The sequence below is a fragment of the Protopterus annectens genome, chromosome 8.part0, assembly GCF_019279795.1.
Source record: "Protopterus annectens isolate FY-2018-M chromosome 8.part0, PAN1.0, whole genome shotgun sequence".
Classification (NCBI taxonomy): domain Eukaryota; kingdom Metazoa; phylum Chordata; order Ceratodontiformes; family Protopteridae; genus Protopterus; species Protopterus annectens.
The window spans coordinates 1,223,182,012-1,223,200,289 of NC_056741.1; the positions used below are offsets into that span (position 1 = coordinate 1,223,182,012).

General features: G+C 37.1%; 1 protein-coding gene across 1 annotated transcript in view; it reads left to right on the plus strand.

The window, feature by feature from the left end:
• The window catches only part of LOC122809318 (proline-rich transmembrane protein 1-like), a 349,184-nt gene extending 331,107 nt beyond the window's left edge, over window positions 1–18,077 (plus strand). The window contains exon 2 of the mRNA XM_044080718.1: window positions 17,776–18,077. Coding sequence (XP_043936653.1) covers window positions 17,776–17,934 — 159 coding nt within the window. The 3' untranslated portion in view covers window positions 17,935–18,077. The remainder of the gene's footprint in view (window positions 1–17,775) is intronic.
• Window positions 18,078–18,278: the final 201 nt, after the last annotated feature.

Consider the following 18,278-nt stretch of genomic DNA (forward strand, 5'->3'; position numbering starts at 1 on the left):
CATTAATCCGTACGTCACTCGATGGGTTGCCAACTGGTTTGCTGACAGAATCCACACTGTAAAAGTAGCCAACTCCAAATCCAGCTCTAGACAAGTGGAGTACCTCAGGGTTCAGTCCTGGGACCGCTGTTGTTTGGCATCTACTTCTCTGAAGTACAGGCCAACACTAAGGGACTCTGGCTAACAAAGTTTGCAGATGACTGCAAACTTGGAGCCATTATTGAATCCTGAAATTATGTGGATACTCTACAAAAGGGCCTTACAGAAACAGATGCTTGGTGCCAGAGCCATGGGCTCAAGCTCAATGCCAAGAAATATATAGCTATCCCCTTTGGGAAAAAACATGTACCCGTGAATTACCACATAGGTGGCAGTACACTAAACACCGAAAGTGGGATAAGAGACTTAGGGACACAGGTGGACAGTGGTCTCACCTTCGATAACCTCATCACCACAACAGTCAGAAAATCCTTCTATGTGGCGCACCTCATCACTAAGGGCTTTTCATCCAGAAAAAAGGAGGTCATTGTCCCACTGTACTCATCCCTCATTAGACCCATTATAGAATACAATGCCCCATTTGGTATGTACCTCTCAAGAGATCAGCAGCAACTGGAAAGGCTGCAGAAATACCTCACTAAAAGAATTACAGAACTAAAGCAGATGCCCTATGCTGCTCATCTAAAAAAAATCCACCTATACTCTGTCACATATCATCTACTAAGAGGCGAAAGGCCATGTCAAACCCAGAGTTGTTGGACATGCTACACTTAAAGAAATCCCAATCCCTCAGAGACACATGCTCCAGGGATCTAAACCTTGTCATCACAATGAACAAAACATGCTGGAGGGATGGGTTCCTGACCCAGAGACTCCCCAAACTCTGGAATGGACTGCCCATACATGTCAAGCAGAGGGCCTCTTTGGCCCTCATCAAAAGGAACCTTGATGATTGGATGGAAGATAGGAAATTCACCCCGGGGATCACTTCAGTCACCCTGCTAGACAGAGGTGCAGGGAAGTAAATACTGTGGGAAGAAATAGCCAGGGAATTGTTATGGCTAGGCTTGTACAGGCCCTAGGGCTGATAGCCTAGTACCAGCCTATGAACCTATCATATTTATTGTAAAAAAACACTGATAGAAAATAGTAGAAAGAAACTCAGAACACAACACAAGCACCCTCTGGATGGTGAAAAAACTTCTTGCTTTATTGCATTCTGGTACCTCGGCCTTCGCCTTCTCAAGGAATACATTTAACTTACATTTCACCACACCTTATATATCCTAAACCAAGTGAAATTGACTTTAATCAAACAATCAGTTAGACAATTAAACAATCAATCAACAACCATGACATGAACTTTTTTGAAATAAAATGATGAACATTGCAAAAAACATTATGGAAAAACACACATTATCAGAATGCCTTAATCCCCTATAATAATGCATGAAGTTTCAAAAAAAAACTTTTTGAATGAACACTCAAATATAAAAAACATCATTTTTTCATATATCCCTTAGCATAAATATGATGAATGAAATTCAATTCTGAGCATTATACTATACAATATATGACCCCATGTATTGTTTTTAAATTTATGTTTGGTAATATATGTAAATACATTTCTTTATGTATATGTGTACAAATAAACATGAATAAATGTAACCTTAAACATACAATTATTGTTTATAAAAATACAAAAATATATATCTTTTTTTAAATATTTTTTTTATCCATGTTTATTTATTTTTGATCCATATTTTTATTAATTTTTAATGATGAACTACCTTTCCTTATTACTGTTTTAACATTTGCAATGTTCACATATCAAGATTCATACCATTTGGAAAGTGAGTTTTATAATTCAGAATAAATTTGGACTCCATTTCCAATAATCTCTTATGAAATCCAGCATCACCCTCTACGTTTGCTGGCCTTCCTAAAACACAAAATATAAATCCATCCAATGTCCCCTTGTGAAAATCCACAAAATGTTTGGCCACCGGGCTCTCCTGTCTATTATGCCTGATGTCTCCCAGATGCTCCATAATACGTAACTTTACTTTTCTGGTAGTTTGGCCAATATACCATTTGTTACAACCGCAACCAATGATATATACTACTCCTACCGAATTACAATCATAATATTCTAAAGCTTTATATCTCACATTATTGATCTTTGTGCCGTCTAGGTTCCTAACTTTGCTGCAAATCTTACACTTGCCGCATCTGTATGTCCCAACCTTTCCTGTTCTGATGTTATCCACTGGCAAATGCCTGGTATTCAGAATCTCTTTTAAATTGGGATATCTGCCATAAGAAAAGATGATTTTTCTGGGGAAAAAATTCCCTACTCTATCATCCCCCAAAACTATTGGCCACAAATTTAGAACTGTATCCCTTAAGATCTCAGAAAAATGGGAAAATTTGGTAACAAAAAACAACTTCTCTTGTTTGATAACATCTGCTTCGGTATTTTCCAACCAATTACCTTTGGAAACATGCCGACTTGAATATTTACTTCTAACTGATTTTCTGTCATGCCGCTCTGAGCTTTCAGGCAATACCAGGCCCAATTCCTTCTCAACATTCCTTCTAGCTGACCTAATTACGGCCACAGGATAGCCCCTCAGGATTAATTTACTTTCTATTTTGTCAAACTCATTTCCCACCATACATAAATCAGAAATGTTACATCCAATGCGTTTGAACTCCCCTAAAGGCAAAGAGTTTAATAATGGCCCACTGTGCATGCTGGAAGCATGCAAAAAATTATCTGCAGCTGTCTCTTTGTGAAAAGGTCTATATTGAATCCTGTTGTTAAAACTTACATAGAATTCAACATCCAAATACTGTATTTTTTTACCCCCTTTAGTATAAGTGAAGTCCAAACCGCAGGGATTTTTTTTGATTTCGGAAATGAATGTATCAAAATCCGAGGGATCTCCCTTGCACAAAAACAAAAGATTGTCAATGTATCTTTTATATTTGACCACCTTAGTCTTAAAAAAATTATTAGTGTAAATGAAGGAATTTTCGAAATGGGCCATGAAGAGAACAGCATATGAGGGTGCATATGGTGCCCCCATAGCTGTCCCTTCTTTTTGCAAGAAAAATTCTCCCTCAAACTCAAAACAATTATGAGTTAAGCAAAACTCCAAAAGTTGTATTATGTAATTAGTTCTTGGGCCTTCACCCAACATTTTTTCTATGGACACCAAACCCCAATACTTGTTAATGCTTGTGTACAATGACTTGACGTCTACACTTGCCCAATAAAAATCCTGTTCCCAAAACATGTTTCTCACATCTTCGCTAACTTCTCTGGTATTTTTGACATGAGCTTGTACTTTGTGTAGATATTGTTTTAACACTGAATCTAAGAAAATTCCCACATTTTGCAAATATGAGCCCTTCCCTGAAACTATAGGGCGGCCCGGTGGATTCCTCACGTCTTTGTGAATTTTTGGAATGATGAAAAACCTAGCATTCCTTGGGTTCTCCCTGTACATCCTTTTCACATCTTTAGACGTGAAAAATCCTAGCCGTTCACCTTGTTTTCTGCAATGTTCATTATTTCATTTTTAAAAAAGTTCATGTCATGGTTGTTGAATGATTGTTCAATTGTTTAATTGATTGTTTGATTGAAGTCAATTTCACTTGGTTAAGGATATAAAAGGTGTGGTGAAATGTAAGTTAAATGTATTCCTTGAGAAGGCGAAGGCCGAGGTACCAGAATGCAATAAAGCAAGAAGTTTTTTCACCATCCATAGGGTGCTTGTGTTGCGTTCTGAGTTTCTTTCTATCATATTTATTGCAAAGTGTCAGTTAAATCTGAAAAAAAAAAAGATTATCTCTGAATTAATATTAAACTTCAAAAATCCCAGCTATGGTTAATATCATATAAAAATGATTGATTTCATCTAGACTTGAATCTACTGAAAAAATCATCCATAAAGTAACAAATAATAGATTTTGTGATAAAATCCGTGCTTGTACAGAAACACCCGTTTCTAATCTGTTAACACTGTGATAGTGAAGGTGGGTGCTACAGATGTACTCAGAGCTACACGTTTCACTTGTTTAAACATATGACCATTAAATATAAAATATTTAGATGTGAGCACATGGTCTATAAGAATACAGCACGTCCTCTATGGAGGGGGGGGGGTGTGCAAAGTGATTCTACATCATCTGTAAAAAGTAAAAAAATAAATAAATAATAAAATTCACAAATCTCAGTTTCTCTAAAATAATGCCAAGAATCCTAACTTATAGAAGATAGAATGTTTTGTGTCACAACATTTAGGGCTAGATTCCAAAAGCTCACTCTCAGTGTAAGTGACTTGCATCAGTTTAAGGTTTATCTGTAAAAAGGCTTACATCAGGGAACAGATTCCAAAAGACCTGCTCTCAGTTTAAGTGGTTGTTTACACTGAGAGCAAGTCTTTTGGAATCAGATGTTTAGTATCTGCCTGAAGGCAGTTTTTTACAGTTTTTGTCAGTTTGGCTACTGGATTACTTGTTTCTTCTTTGTATTATGTTTTCAATCTTTTTTCCTTGGAATGAGTTTTGGTGGTTTTGCACTTCAGTGTATCAGTTTATACCTTTAAATTCTAGCACATCTCATTAAACAAAAATAAATTATTATAAAATATGTGCACTCCATAATCTATCTATCTATCTATATATATATATATATATATATATATATATATATATATATATATATATATATATATATATATATATATATATACATATATATAGCTTAGCATATGGCGGTTTCCTTGTTCTGACATAATAAAACATATTGTTATTCATTTATTAGTAAATCAGAAAATAATAAAATAAGTAAGAGTAGAAAGTGTTGCTTTGTGCATTTAAGATCATGGTATAACAGTAACAGGCTTTCAAGTCAATATAGATGGTTAGAGTGTTAATAAATATCGGTTGGCTCAGTAATTAGTAATTGGTCAAGGCTCATTTGGCTGAGGTTGACTGATAGAATAGTGCTTCAGAGAAATTTCTTTGATATAGGGGGACTGTACAGCATATTTATGACATTTAACTCTAAGGTTACCAAACAACATAAAAAATTACAAGTACAAAAGTTTCAAAGTGTTGCCAAAATGGCATTTATTTACTTAGTTTTGACTTAAAGGTTTATGCTAACAAGACATTGCCAAAAAGACCTATTCCTATTTTCCTCTGAGCAGTATAACAGATAGCATACTTGCTGTTGATGCTGGGAGAATAGAAGGTCATGGGTTCTATCCCCATTCCAAGTGTTTGGATTGCTGACACTGCGGTACAGTATTGGGGGTGGGTGCTGCACTCCTGAATATGTTGTCCTTCGGCTGAGACATTAAACTGAGATCCCATCTGCTTGAGTTGGTGGTAGCACATTTGGATGCAAAATATACCACAGCACCTGTTGAAAAGAGTAGGGGAAGTTCTCAGATTCCTTAGCAGTAGAAATGCTACCTGAGGTCTCCCCTGGAAAGAGGCCACTATACTCATGGCACTAACCCAGTCAACACAGGATAACTATAAATAACTGCAATTTTAAGTACTAGTTTCAGGACACCACAAATATTTTGTTCTAGCTTCATTAAAAGTTGCTTAACAAGAAATAGCAAACAGTACTTATAAAAACAGTGTGGTAGAAATCATCATGAATATACAATATGTGGGTCTGGCTACCTTTGCAATCGAGAAGCAGACAGTAGAAGTATATATTGACACTTACCTGAAATAAGTTTGATCCCCTATAGCAGTTAAGACTGACTGAGAATAAGTATGAGGAAAAACGTTAACAGGCATGAGAGATAAATGACTGGATAAGATAAGAGTGGATGGAGGGAAGCACACACTGAGCAGGTGTGAGATGGCAGATGGTGGGTAGGCATGATCAGTATTAATCAGAAATAGAAGATTATAGAATGGTTTTGAGTTGTTCTGGATATTTACTTTTTGTACATTTCTTGTCTAATTGCTTAACAGCCCAGTTGATGAGACATATCCCTTTTCACTGATATCATGTCAGTTACACTTGCCTCTCAGCAAAATTGATATACTGTTGTCTGTGGTTATTTTGTCATCTAGAGCTTTCCTGGGATCTTCCCAGCATTCTTCTGGCTGTTAATTTACCACATGGCTGTCTCTAGTGGTCCTGGCTTTACTTGCTTCTCTGGATGACCTGTTTCTTATGCATTTCAGCAGTATCGTATGCCCTGCATAGCTCCTTCACATGCTAAATTTATCCTGGCTAGTATTTTGCCTTACTCCAAAATGATCAATCCATCTTCTTGTTCCCAGTGTGTCTCACAACTATTTAATTTCATCATGAAGAAAGTTTATCATTTTATGGACACATAACCTGCACCGTCCCATAGTTGTCTGAGATACAGTTTAGATTTATTACCTACACACTTTACATACATTTGCCCACCCCCTTGGTTCCAGTATCCATATTCTCTCCTTCAGTGGTGTTTGACTTGCCTTGTTGATCTACTCTTCCAAGCATTTTATGCTTCAGCGTTGATTTTATTGGTTAGTATTCCCCCCTTTTGAATTGCTCTGGTTGATAATATTTTCATCAAACAAACCTTGAATGGATGTCTGTAGCTAAGGATTTATGGCCATATTTCCGTTTTTTAATAGCTAGGACAATTTCAGTAAGTGAAGCCAAGAAAGACCACATTATGTAAAGGAAGGCTAATCCTTGGAGGTATTGATGGTAGACTCATGGTATAGAGGTAGCAGATTCCTAGCATTGCTAACAAACTCTGTAAAGTAATATCAATATCAGAGAAGTAAATAGTGTGGGAAGAAATAGCCAGGGAATTGTTATGGCTAGGCTTGTATAGGCCCTAGGGCCGATAGCCTAGTACCAACCTATGAACCTATGAACACATTGTCATCACAGGTCTAAAAAAAAAAATCAAATGTTTTAACTTGAAGTAAATTTAACTTTCAGCAAGGCTTCTGTGCCCTCTAAAGCCACAAAAATCTAGGCATGTATGCTATAATGCCTGTTCCATGTAATGCCTGTGGAATTCCATTGGTTACAATTAACATCAGTGTTTTGAATGATATCAGTCAAATTACTGAACTGTACATCTTTATCATTTCTGAAATCAACAGAATTGAAGTAAGCAAGACAAAATCCCACAGAGCCTGCAAACTTTCAAATTAAAATGTCTGCTGGTACACTTAAATGTAATCAAACATTTTAAACAATTATTTGATTTGATTAGATTAGATTAAATTAGATTATAATAAGCAGGGCACGCACCATTTTAAGTTATCTAGATCTTTGCAAAATGATTTAAAAAATGGTTTCTGAGCAGTTGAAGTTATGATTAAGGTCAATGGTGCTGTCTCTAGTTATTTGGGGTAAATTGGGGATCAAGGCAGACATACCTTCTGTCTCCATTCTGCTTTGCCATATGCTTAGAACTTCTGACAGAGTTGATTAGATCTCAGGTGGATATAATAATCATTACTTTTGCACATTTCCAGCAGAAAATAAATAAATATATATATATATATATATATATATATATATATATATAGTGTGTGCTTAAGATGAGATATGGACCAAAGACTGCACCTTTAAACACTTTCACTAATGCTTCAAACTTTGCACTAAAAAGTGAGAAAAATACAACAATCACGCCTAATTTTAAACCTTTGCAGACTGTGTGAATTGCATTCCCATTTAATTCCCATTTAAATGAAATTCCAGACAGTCATCTTCTTCTGGCCATTATCATGCTGTCTACTTTGACATATGAAAAGTTTACTACTGTACAGACTATATATGTGTGTGTGTGTGTGTGTGTGTGTGTGTGTGTGTGTGTGCGTGTGTATATATATTACATATATTTTATCCATTGCATCAGCCTTTCACTACATGTTTAGAAGACCTTAGTGCTAATTAACACTAAATAAATAAATGCTATCCTTTCTTTGGTGTAGATTTTTGCACTAGTATCCTTATCTTGTCATTTATGCACAAGATTTTCTTATGTAGGTAAAGTGAGCATTTCATTAAAACATGATAATTCATAAAACACAATGAGGCATTTTTAAGTATCCTTAACTCTGACATTCATGCACTGGTTGCACAATTAGGAACCTATTTCAATTGATATAAATTATACTGTATGAGCTCTGTAAGTGTTTACACTGTGTTGGAATGCAGCTGATACATTTTAGGCCTGACATTTGATTGATTTCTTTTGACTATTACTTTTCACTCTTTAGGATGTTTTTAGCCCTGTATATGGACTGGAAGAAGTTTGCTCTAAAAGAGGAAACCTTATTTGTTTAAACATTGCTCTCCAAGATTGCTAAAGTTTTGAGTCTAAGAGAGAAACGTTCAAGAGTATGAAAGAGCCATGCTTATATGTGCCAGCTACTAGAGAAAGAAAACACATGGCAGCTTCAGTTTTTCACAATCATATAAACTAATTCTCTTCAAATCATTGAACACTGGCAGATTGGCTGGCCCAGGATGTCTTACCACATAGAGATCTAACCTAATAATTCTATGAGATAAGGAATTATTATCTATTGCTAGAATCAAATAGCCTTAAAGGAATGCATTATTTCTACATACAAAGTGATGACATAAAACTCAAAACTGCAAGTGCAGTTAACAAATGTAGATGGGAAGTAGAAAGGGTTAGTCATAAGGATGGGTACATCTATGAAATGGCTAATTTATAAGCATTGAAACTGCTAATAAATTTTCGGATACAATATATGTGTAAAGAATAGAACTTCAATCTATCTTTGGCAATTTTAGGTATTTTCCAATATACCTTCAACTGGGCACTACAGAAAATATAATAGTACTCTAATCAGTTTAAGACACATACTATGGGATTGTCCTAAGTTTGCGTACAAGTTATGTTACACAACCACTAAGAAGGCAAGACCTTTTCATTAGCCTCTCAGTGAACTATAGGACATTTCTGACTTTTTAAGTTACTGCCTTGCTCTATAATGAAAACAGCCTTCTAGTACTTCCGCTGCTATGTGGTCTCCAACTAATAAAAATGCAATGGACCTCAAACTGTAAACCAGATCCGTATAAAGGGAGCCTGTCATTAGCTCTATGGCAGTTTCAGCAACTGTCATTTCCGCAAACATGTTTTGCTAAAAGCAATTTCTCAAACAGTGCAGAATTCCCTTTTCTCCACTGTTGTGTGTTCTTGGAGTAGACATATTTAACTTTGGGGTATATTGGAAGTGTCACCCCCACATTGGGGTGCAGAAGAGCTTGCCCCAGTAAAAAAATATTTTCTCTGAGTTTCAGCGAATCTTCTTTTGGTGAAACATTTTCAAAGTTTTTTATCGGGAAAACAGGTGTCTATTGACAAATCTCCCAAAGAAATGGTTGTTGTCAGGAACTAGAGGGGGGGGAGGGAGACACTACAATATATGATTACACAGAACTTAACAGATCATTGTAGGAGGCAAAAAAGATCATTTAAATAATGCAATTATTTATCTTAGATATTTCCAGATTTTATCCTATAGGCAAATAGTTTAAAGATGAACTCAAGAAATAACTAGATTGACTGAGATAACTACGTGTAGTGCCAAGGGCTAGAAAAGACGTATACTGATACAGCTCTATTCGGTAATCACTTGCTCTACATTGCTTTTTTGGCATTTTTTCTTAATGTACAAAGATGTTGATCTTTGGTGAATATGGGGCTTAGCAACTGTAATCAAATAAATGGAAAAACTTTGTTATATTAACATTTTGAATGTAAATTATAATTAAAACAACAAAACAGAGCTGTTAAGATTCCATGTTTTTCAAATCCAATGGAGTCAACAGTGATATTTCAAGCGTTCTCAAATCGTTTTCAGGAACTGCAACATGTTTCCAAGACTTGACAAAGGTAGTTCTTAAGGAGAGAGCAGATCAAATAGGAAATTTCAGAATAGTACATTATTTTATTTGTTTACAAATTGCTGAGCAATAAACTCCAGTGGTCTTTTGTGTATGTACAATTGTGGGGGAAGAGCAGAAACAGTACATAATTAAAACTGTCATTGTGAATAGTCAAGCAGTACAAAATGGACGCTACTCTTAAGCTAGAGTAACGGACAGTTAAGTACATGAACTGCTCATTGTATAAACTGGTACCTTTAATTTGCTGTACAAATAATCATGTTCACTTTTGATTTGCTGTACAAATAATCGTGTTTAACTGGAATTCAAATAAAATGTTCATGTATGATGAAATAGCAGATGTTTTCAGTACTTTGAGGGATGGTCACCATGTTACCATGTTATAGACTAATAACATACAACTTATTTGAACCAGCTCAGTCAGCTTAATATGACAATGTGAGTAGTGTAAATGCTAAGATTTAAAGGACATACCTGGGCAGTGCCCACTATGTATTTCATGGAGGTGGTGAGTGACACAATCCTCCTGTTAGTTTTGTGACCACTACTGAAGGAGCTTGGATGGATGTGCTTGGAGAGCTTGTGTTTCAGGGATTATGGAAAATGCTTCCTGTCTTAGAAAATTGATATGCAGTTTGGATTTCTGTGTTTCAATTGACTCTGTTCCCTTTGCTTGATATTTATACTGTAACTGCTGCAACAGTGTTTGGGCTGATATGAATAGACAGTTTGTATTTTAGCTGCCTTTATAATCCTTCTGACTGACCAAAGATCTGACATTAGAGTCAGGCTTATTCACAGCAATTCAAGTCAAAACTGGATATAAAACATGTAATTCCAGCGATACATGCCACATATTTAAACAGTGTTGGTCATACCTTTCAACTGTACAGATTTTTGCAGAATGTCCAGATTTTTGTCTCATATTTTTGGTCTGATTCTCATAAAATTGTGGTTTTCTGGCAAATCTTTGAGATTTGAAGTTAGAAAGACATTTGATTTTCAGACTTCATACCCTTCAGAAAATTCATGCTAATGCAAAACCTGTTATTGTATCAACTTTCTAAGTTTGTAAGAGCAATATTTAAACAGTGTCCCTATTTTTGGGCCTTTGTCCCACCAATATTTAGGGCTTTCTTCAGATTTCTTGCTCTAAGAGTTTGAGAGGTGTGGTATTGGTAAAACTCCTCAAGAACTTGGGTTTAAATGTTGGTGGTGGGTACTCATTGTTTTTTTTTTTCACAAGGTTTTGTATTTCAGACTTGAATGCACTAGTGTGTTTTAATTTTGTTACTTTTATCAAACATAATTTACAGCTTAAGTTAGCTCCATACAGCTTTAGACTTTTAAGCCATTTTCAAACTCAGTTCCTTGTGCAGGGATGACTGCCACTCTTGCCACTTTTTGTTGCTTCTTCCTTTCTCATTTTCTTTGTGAAGATTGAACAGTAACATCTCTTCACAAATGTGCCTTTTCTTTATCTCTTTTTCGTTCTACTGACCCCCTCTATGATATCTTCCTCACCCCATTTAGTCATAGGTTCATAGATTAGTGCTAGGCTAATTGTCTTTGTTGGCCATTTTCAGTCTAGACAATTACCCCACGTGAGAATCAAACTCTATACCTTGTGTCTGCAAGTAAACACCTTTACCATGATGCTAACCTCCCTTCTGAACTTTATGATCTTTTAAATGCATCATCTCCTTTGGTCCCTGCTTCTCCGATTCTTTGCTTATCTTGTTCATTTCATAGCTTTCTGCATTTGCTTCCTTTATTGCATCAACTTATTTTCCTTGTGCATTCTAAATACATCTCTTTACTCGAATGAAATCGATTTTTATGTGTCATTGTGCATGTTGGAGTGAATGACTTGAGACTTACCTTCCTGGACTACATGAAAAGAGACATGGAAGAGCTCCCGGATCATGTGGCCCAGGCAGATTTCAGTACCCTAGTCCTGAATAGCATCCTGCCTTCACCCAGAATGATACCACAATATAAGGACAAAATGATTGACTTCAACAATTGGCTAAGCTTCTGGAGTCATTCAAAGGGGATCCAGTGTCTGCCTGCTTTGCCAGAGATGGTCTGCACCTGTCGCCCCTGGGATTCAGGTTACTGGCTAAGGCTCTTGCCACCCCATAGTGCATTTTTTAGGCAAAGTTCAAAGGACAAAGCCACCAATGTAACAGGTACAAGCATGCAAAATCTGAAGGTAATGCTACTCAATGCTAGAAGTCTAAACCTCAAAATGCACTCTCTCGAGGCACTCCTAAAAATGGAGAGCATTGATATCTATGCAGTGACTAAGACCTGGTTCAAGGCTGCAGAGAGCACCCCTGCAATAACAGGCTACAACTCTTACCACACTTTTTGGCTACCAAACCAGGATCGAAACATTAAAAGTGGAGGAGTGTCCATATTCACCAAGCATTTTCACACCACCAGGTTAGTTGCCCAACACAATGCGTCTGAAATTCTCCAGGTGCAACTAACACTAGGTAATACTGCAATCCAAATTGTAGTTTGCTACAGATTCCCCACCATGCCCCAAGATTCTCACTACACCTTTTTAAACATACTGGAAAATATTAATATACAACCAAACACCCTAATACTTGGTGATTTCAACTACCCTGCCATTAACTGGGAAAACTACTCGTGCACCAACACGTTTGCCCAATGGTTCTTGGAATTCATAAATTCCAATGCCCTGGATCAACTAATCCATAGTCTCACCAGGGGCTCCAATATCCTAGACCTGGTCATTACCAGCATGGGAAATCGATGCTCCACACCTATGGTCACCCCCTCGTTGGTCAGGTCAGACCATAAGCTAATCACCCTTAACATCCACATCCCACCCCCACCCCCAGTAAGGAAACCTCCATAAAAAACTTCTCCAAGGCCAACTTCATGCTACTCAAGTCAGAAGTTACAAACTTCATGACACCCATGTAGATGGGAACTGAAAGTTTGACTGCTGAGTCCTACACTAAGGCACTGTACGAGCACATTCACTCATGCATGAATTGTGCCATCCCAAATAGAACCAAGATGCTCTCCTCCAAAAAAAGGAAGCCAATCCGGTGGTCCCCTGCCATAAACAAACTTTACAACACAAGGAAAAAACTGTTGCAGAAAAGAAGAACATCCCAGGATGCAAGAAACTCCCTTTACCAGCCTCATTAAGAAGTTGAGATCCCTCATAAAATCCTCCAAAGCTAGTTACGAAAATAAAATTGCAAAATATTCCAAAGACAACCACAAAGCATTCTATAACTATGTCAAGAATCTAAATGGCAATGCTCAGATCTGCTCTGAGCTACAACAGAATGGCATTAAATATACTGATCCCAAGGATATTGCCAATATCCTGGCAGATCAATTCAGTGCCAACTTCACCCCCCTCTCACCCACTAAATGGCCCATCTCAGTACTGGAAGATTGCCAAATTCCGGTAATAATGGCCACACAGGTAAAAAACGCACTCTCCAAAGCTAAGAATACAGCATCCATGGGACCAGATGACATCCCAGGCTGTGTACTACATGAACTACAAAATGAACTGGCACCTCACCTAAGTGTTATGTTTAATCATACCCTCACCTCAGGCTTTGTGCCCACTGAGTGGCGCACAGCTACAGTTATCCCACTCCACAAGGGGGATCCACCTTGGATCCTGGGAACTACCGCCCCATCTGTCTGTCAAGCCTGATCTGCAAGTCCATGGAACATATTATCATGGAACTTATAAACAAAGACATTGGCAACCTTAAAACACTGGACCCCACCCAGTTTGGGTTCATGAAGGGCTGATCTTGTCTCCTGAACCCTATTGACTTCTTCAAATCAGTCTCCAGAGCTGTGGACGATAGTATGGCAGTCCACACAGCCTATCTGGACCTCACCAAGGCTTTTGACACCATCCCCCACTCTGGAATCATAGATAAACTTACTAATCTGGGCATTAATCCCTACATCACTCGATGGGTTGCCAACTGGCTTACTGACAGAACCCACACAGTAAAAGTAGCTGACTCCAAATCCAGCTCCAGACAAGTGACAAGTGGAGTACCTCAGGGTTCAGTCCTGGGACCTCTTGTTTGGCATCTACTTCTCTGAAGTACAGGCCAACACTAAGTTCTCTGGCTAACAAAGTTCTCAGATGACTGCAAACAAGGAGCCATTATTGAATCCCCAAATGATGTGGATACTCTACAAAAGGGCCTTACAGAAACAGATGCTTGGTGCCAGAGTCATGGGCTCAAGCTCAATGCCAAGAAATATATAGTTATCCCCTTTGGGAAAAAAACATGTACCCATGAATTATCACATAGGTGGCAGTGCACTAAACACCGAAAGTGTGATAAGAGACACAGGTGGACAGTGGTCTCACCTTCAATAACCACATTGCCACAACAGTCAGGAAATCCTTTTATGTGGCACACCTCATCATTAAGGGCTTTTCATCCAGAAAAAAGGAGGTCATTGTCCCACTGTACTCTTCCCTCATTAGACCCATTATAGAATACAATGCCCCATTTGGTATGTACCTCTCACGACATCTGCAACAACTGGAAAGGCCGCAGAAATACCTCACTAAAAGAATCACAGGCCTAAAGCAGATGCCCTATGCTGACCACCTTAAAAAACTCCAGCTATAGTCTGTCGCATATTGTCTACTCTGAGGCGATCTCTGCTTAACATACAAGGCCATGTCAAACCCAGAGCTGTTAGACATGCTACACTTAAAGAAATCCCAATCCCTCAGAACCACACACTCCAGGGATCTAAATCTTGTCATCACAATAAACAAAACATGCTGGAGGGATATGTTCCTGACCCAGTGACTCCCCAGACTCTGGAATAGACTGTCCATACATGTCAAGCAGAGCACCTTTTTGTACCTCTTCAAAAGGAACCTTGATGATTGGGTGGGAGAAAGGAAATTCACCCCGGGGATCACATCAGTCGCCCTGCTAGACAGGGGTCCAGGGAAGTAAATAGTGTGGGAAGAAAAGCCAGGGAATTGTTATGGCTAGGCTTGTATAGGCCCTAAGGCCAATAGCCTAGTACCAACCTATGAACCTATGAACCTATTAGTCACATCAGGAGCACAGTTCTCTTCTTTTTCTTATGCATTTGCTCACTTACTTTATACCCTATATAAATGCTTTTGGTAAAACCCATTTTTTATGTGTGTACTGTCATTTTACCACCATTGTATTACTTCTTAGCTTAAACAATAATCCATGACTGTGTATGAGAATATCAGGATTTTCTAATGGCTGGTATGGATTGATCATGAAGTCAAAGCCCGAGTTATTAAACAAAGCAAACTGTGGGTAAATCTTGATATATCCACAAACATGAGTGGATTAGTGCTATTATACAATGACATTATTTACGAAATAAATTGCTTAACTTTCTTAAATAATGTCTTTGTATAATGGTACTATAGTATTCCTTTGAATTCTTCCTTGTTTGCTAATGTACTGCACATGTGCTGTATATGGGACTTACCTTTCCACACTTGCACAGTTTATCAGTGCAATACATGAGAAGTATTGGAAAAAAGAGAATCTCCATTACTGTTTTTTTTTCTTTGTTTGCAGACATACACATGGACAAAACATAACATAATTTAGGGACAATTTAGAAGGTAGCTGGAATAAGACGTTTTGTATTCGTGCACATTTTCTGAAGGATATGAAGCATGAAACTGAAATGTCTGTCATTATTTAATAACTTCAATCCCCAGTGGCTTACAATGTTTATGAGAAGCAGATCAAAACTATAAGGCAAAAATGCAGACATACAATATGAGAGGTATGACTGCCAAGATTTTGCAAGGGACAGTGCGGAAATACAAGAAAATCAGGCATGTTTCTGATTCTTTAGTTTTGTAGACTGTACCTGATTTTTCTCATATTTTGCTCTGTCTCTCAGTGGGTCTCTATAAGTTGATCGAGTTTTCAGAAAATTGAACTCCATATGATTGAGACCATATGATCGAGTTTTTGAAAGCTCAAAGATTTTGAATGGAGATGCTATATAGCAAGGATCGGGAAACTTACCAGTTTCCTCACTGGAGTGCAGTCTCAGAGAATTGGTATATATTATTTGAGGGGGTGTGAGGGTGCAGGGGAGCCTGCCCCCCTGCAAAAATATAACAAAATAGATGATTTTTGTGTTTTTTTTTTTTTTGATGTTCTAGTTTTCTGAAACTCGATCTTATGGTCTATTTGATACTTTTTGAGTTTCCAAAAAGTCGATCATCTGACATACACCCCTTTCAGCATATACCAATAGAAAGTCTGGCTGCTCAATGGTGCTTCAGCGGCCAGTCTTTTTTCTATTCGTATATGCTCAATTTACAACGGGTGTGCGGGTTGATCTGAGATAACTATGTGGCTGGCTGTCTAATGAACGTGCTCATTTTTGAATAGTAATGAGTAATCACTGTATTATTGTGCATTATACAATGGCATTATTTAAGAAAAAAATTGCTTACCTTTCTTAAATAAGGTCTTTATGGTACTGCATGCTTCAATATTCCTCTGTATTCCTCCTTGTTTTCTGATGTACTGCGCAGGTGTATGGGATTTACATTGCCACACTTGCATTGTACATCTGTACAGTGCAGGAGAAGCAATGGAGAAGAGAGAATCTCCATTTTTTTTACTGCTAAGATTTTGTGAGGTACAGTGTAGAAATACAAGGAAAATCAGGCATGTTTCTGATTCTTTAGTTTTGCAGAGTGTACCTGATTTTTTCCGTATTTTGCTCTGTACCTCAGCATATACCAATAGAAAGTCTGACTGTTTAATGGTAATTAAGTGACCATATTTCTTTTATATGGCTATGTGTTCACATTTCAATAGGCACACTGGTTAGGTTATCCAATCATTTTTGAATAGTAATGAGCAGTTGTTGTATATTTAAGAATATTCACTCTTCTTTGGGAAATCTTCCTTCCTAACATTCATAGCCCTATCATTAGTGGGGTTTGAGGTTACAGTATTTCTTACAGTGCAATATTCCACAGAGAGTGCATTGTTGTTCCACGCATTTCCTTTTTCTCTTGTTCAGTACAGTCCATCACAGGCAGGTGATTTAACAGTCAGATTAGAATACATAACACCTCTCTACCCAGATGCCCCTGCTTTGTGATGACATTTCAGTAACTGCCAAACATCCTAAGCAATAAGAACACATTAAATCAGCTTTTATAATGGTTTCAGATATGGGTCTCAGTTTTCCCTGACTTTGTAGATCATACTGATTTTGCCACATTTTTTTTACTCTGTCCCTCATAAAATGTTTGTTTTTTCTGGTGAATTATTGAGGATTGCAGTCAGAATTTCTTAATTCTTATTTTTCAGAAAATGCATCTGGAAGCCGCATCTGTGTTGTATTAAATTTCTAAGTGAATTAGAGCAGTATGTAAAAGTTGTTCATGGTTTTGGTACTTTGCCCCTCCCCAAATTATTATCATTATATATATATATATATATATATATATATATATATATATATATATATATATATATTTTTTTTTGCTATATCTGGAATTACTGAAAATAGAAGATGAGAGATATGCTTTCATCTAATGTTCTTTCCATTTACTGTGTTAAATGTCTTCATCAGATACTGTGCTTAGGATGACCCTCAGTATTTCTACCATTTATGATATCTCTACCACAGCTAAGTTCTGTCAGTATAAAGCAACATATTACTAACTTATATTTAACAGCTCAATATTTGTATTAAAAAAGTCTAATTATTTAATGCAATGTTAACGCACTTTTCTGCTCCTCTTCTTTTAGACCCGTGATGCCATTGCAATTGGAAACCTTCAAGAAGCCCATAAGAAGTCGCGAACATCGCGAAACCTAAACCATTCAGCTGTAGCTTGTGGCATAGTTATCATAATTATTGTGATAACTTTAAATGTCATAAATATAGCATATCTAAGACATTCCTGAGCACAGATTCATTATCTTTTGATGGAAGCAAAGGCAGTTATCACAAAAAAGAAAAATGGGCGCTTTTTCATTGCAGAAGATTTCCAGCCTCTTACTTGCTGTTCATCTCTTGGCAATAAATAAAATTAAACAATTTCTTTTCACGGTGTACAAAAGTGATTCGATCTTACACTTGACACTAACTTATGAAAAACCAAAACAAAATATATGCTTATTTGAATCTTAAATGACATAACAATGACAGAGTTGAAACTCTTACTTTTTCACTATTCCATGTGCCTACACATACTTGAGCACACACACACACACACACACACACACACACACACACACACACACACACA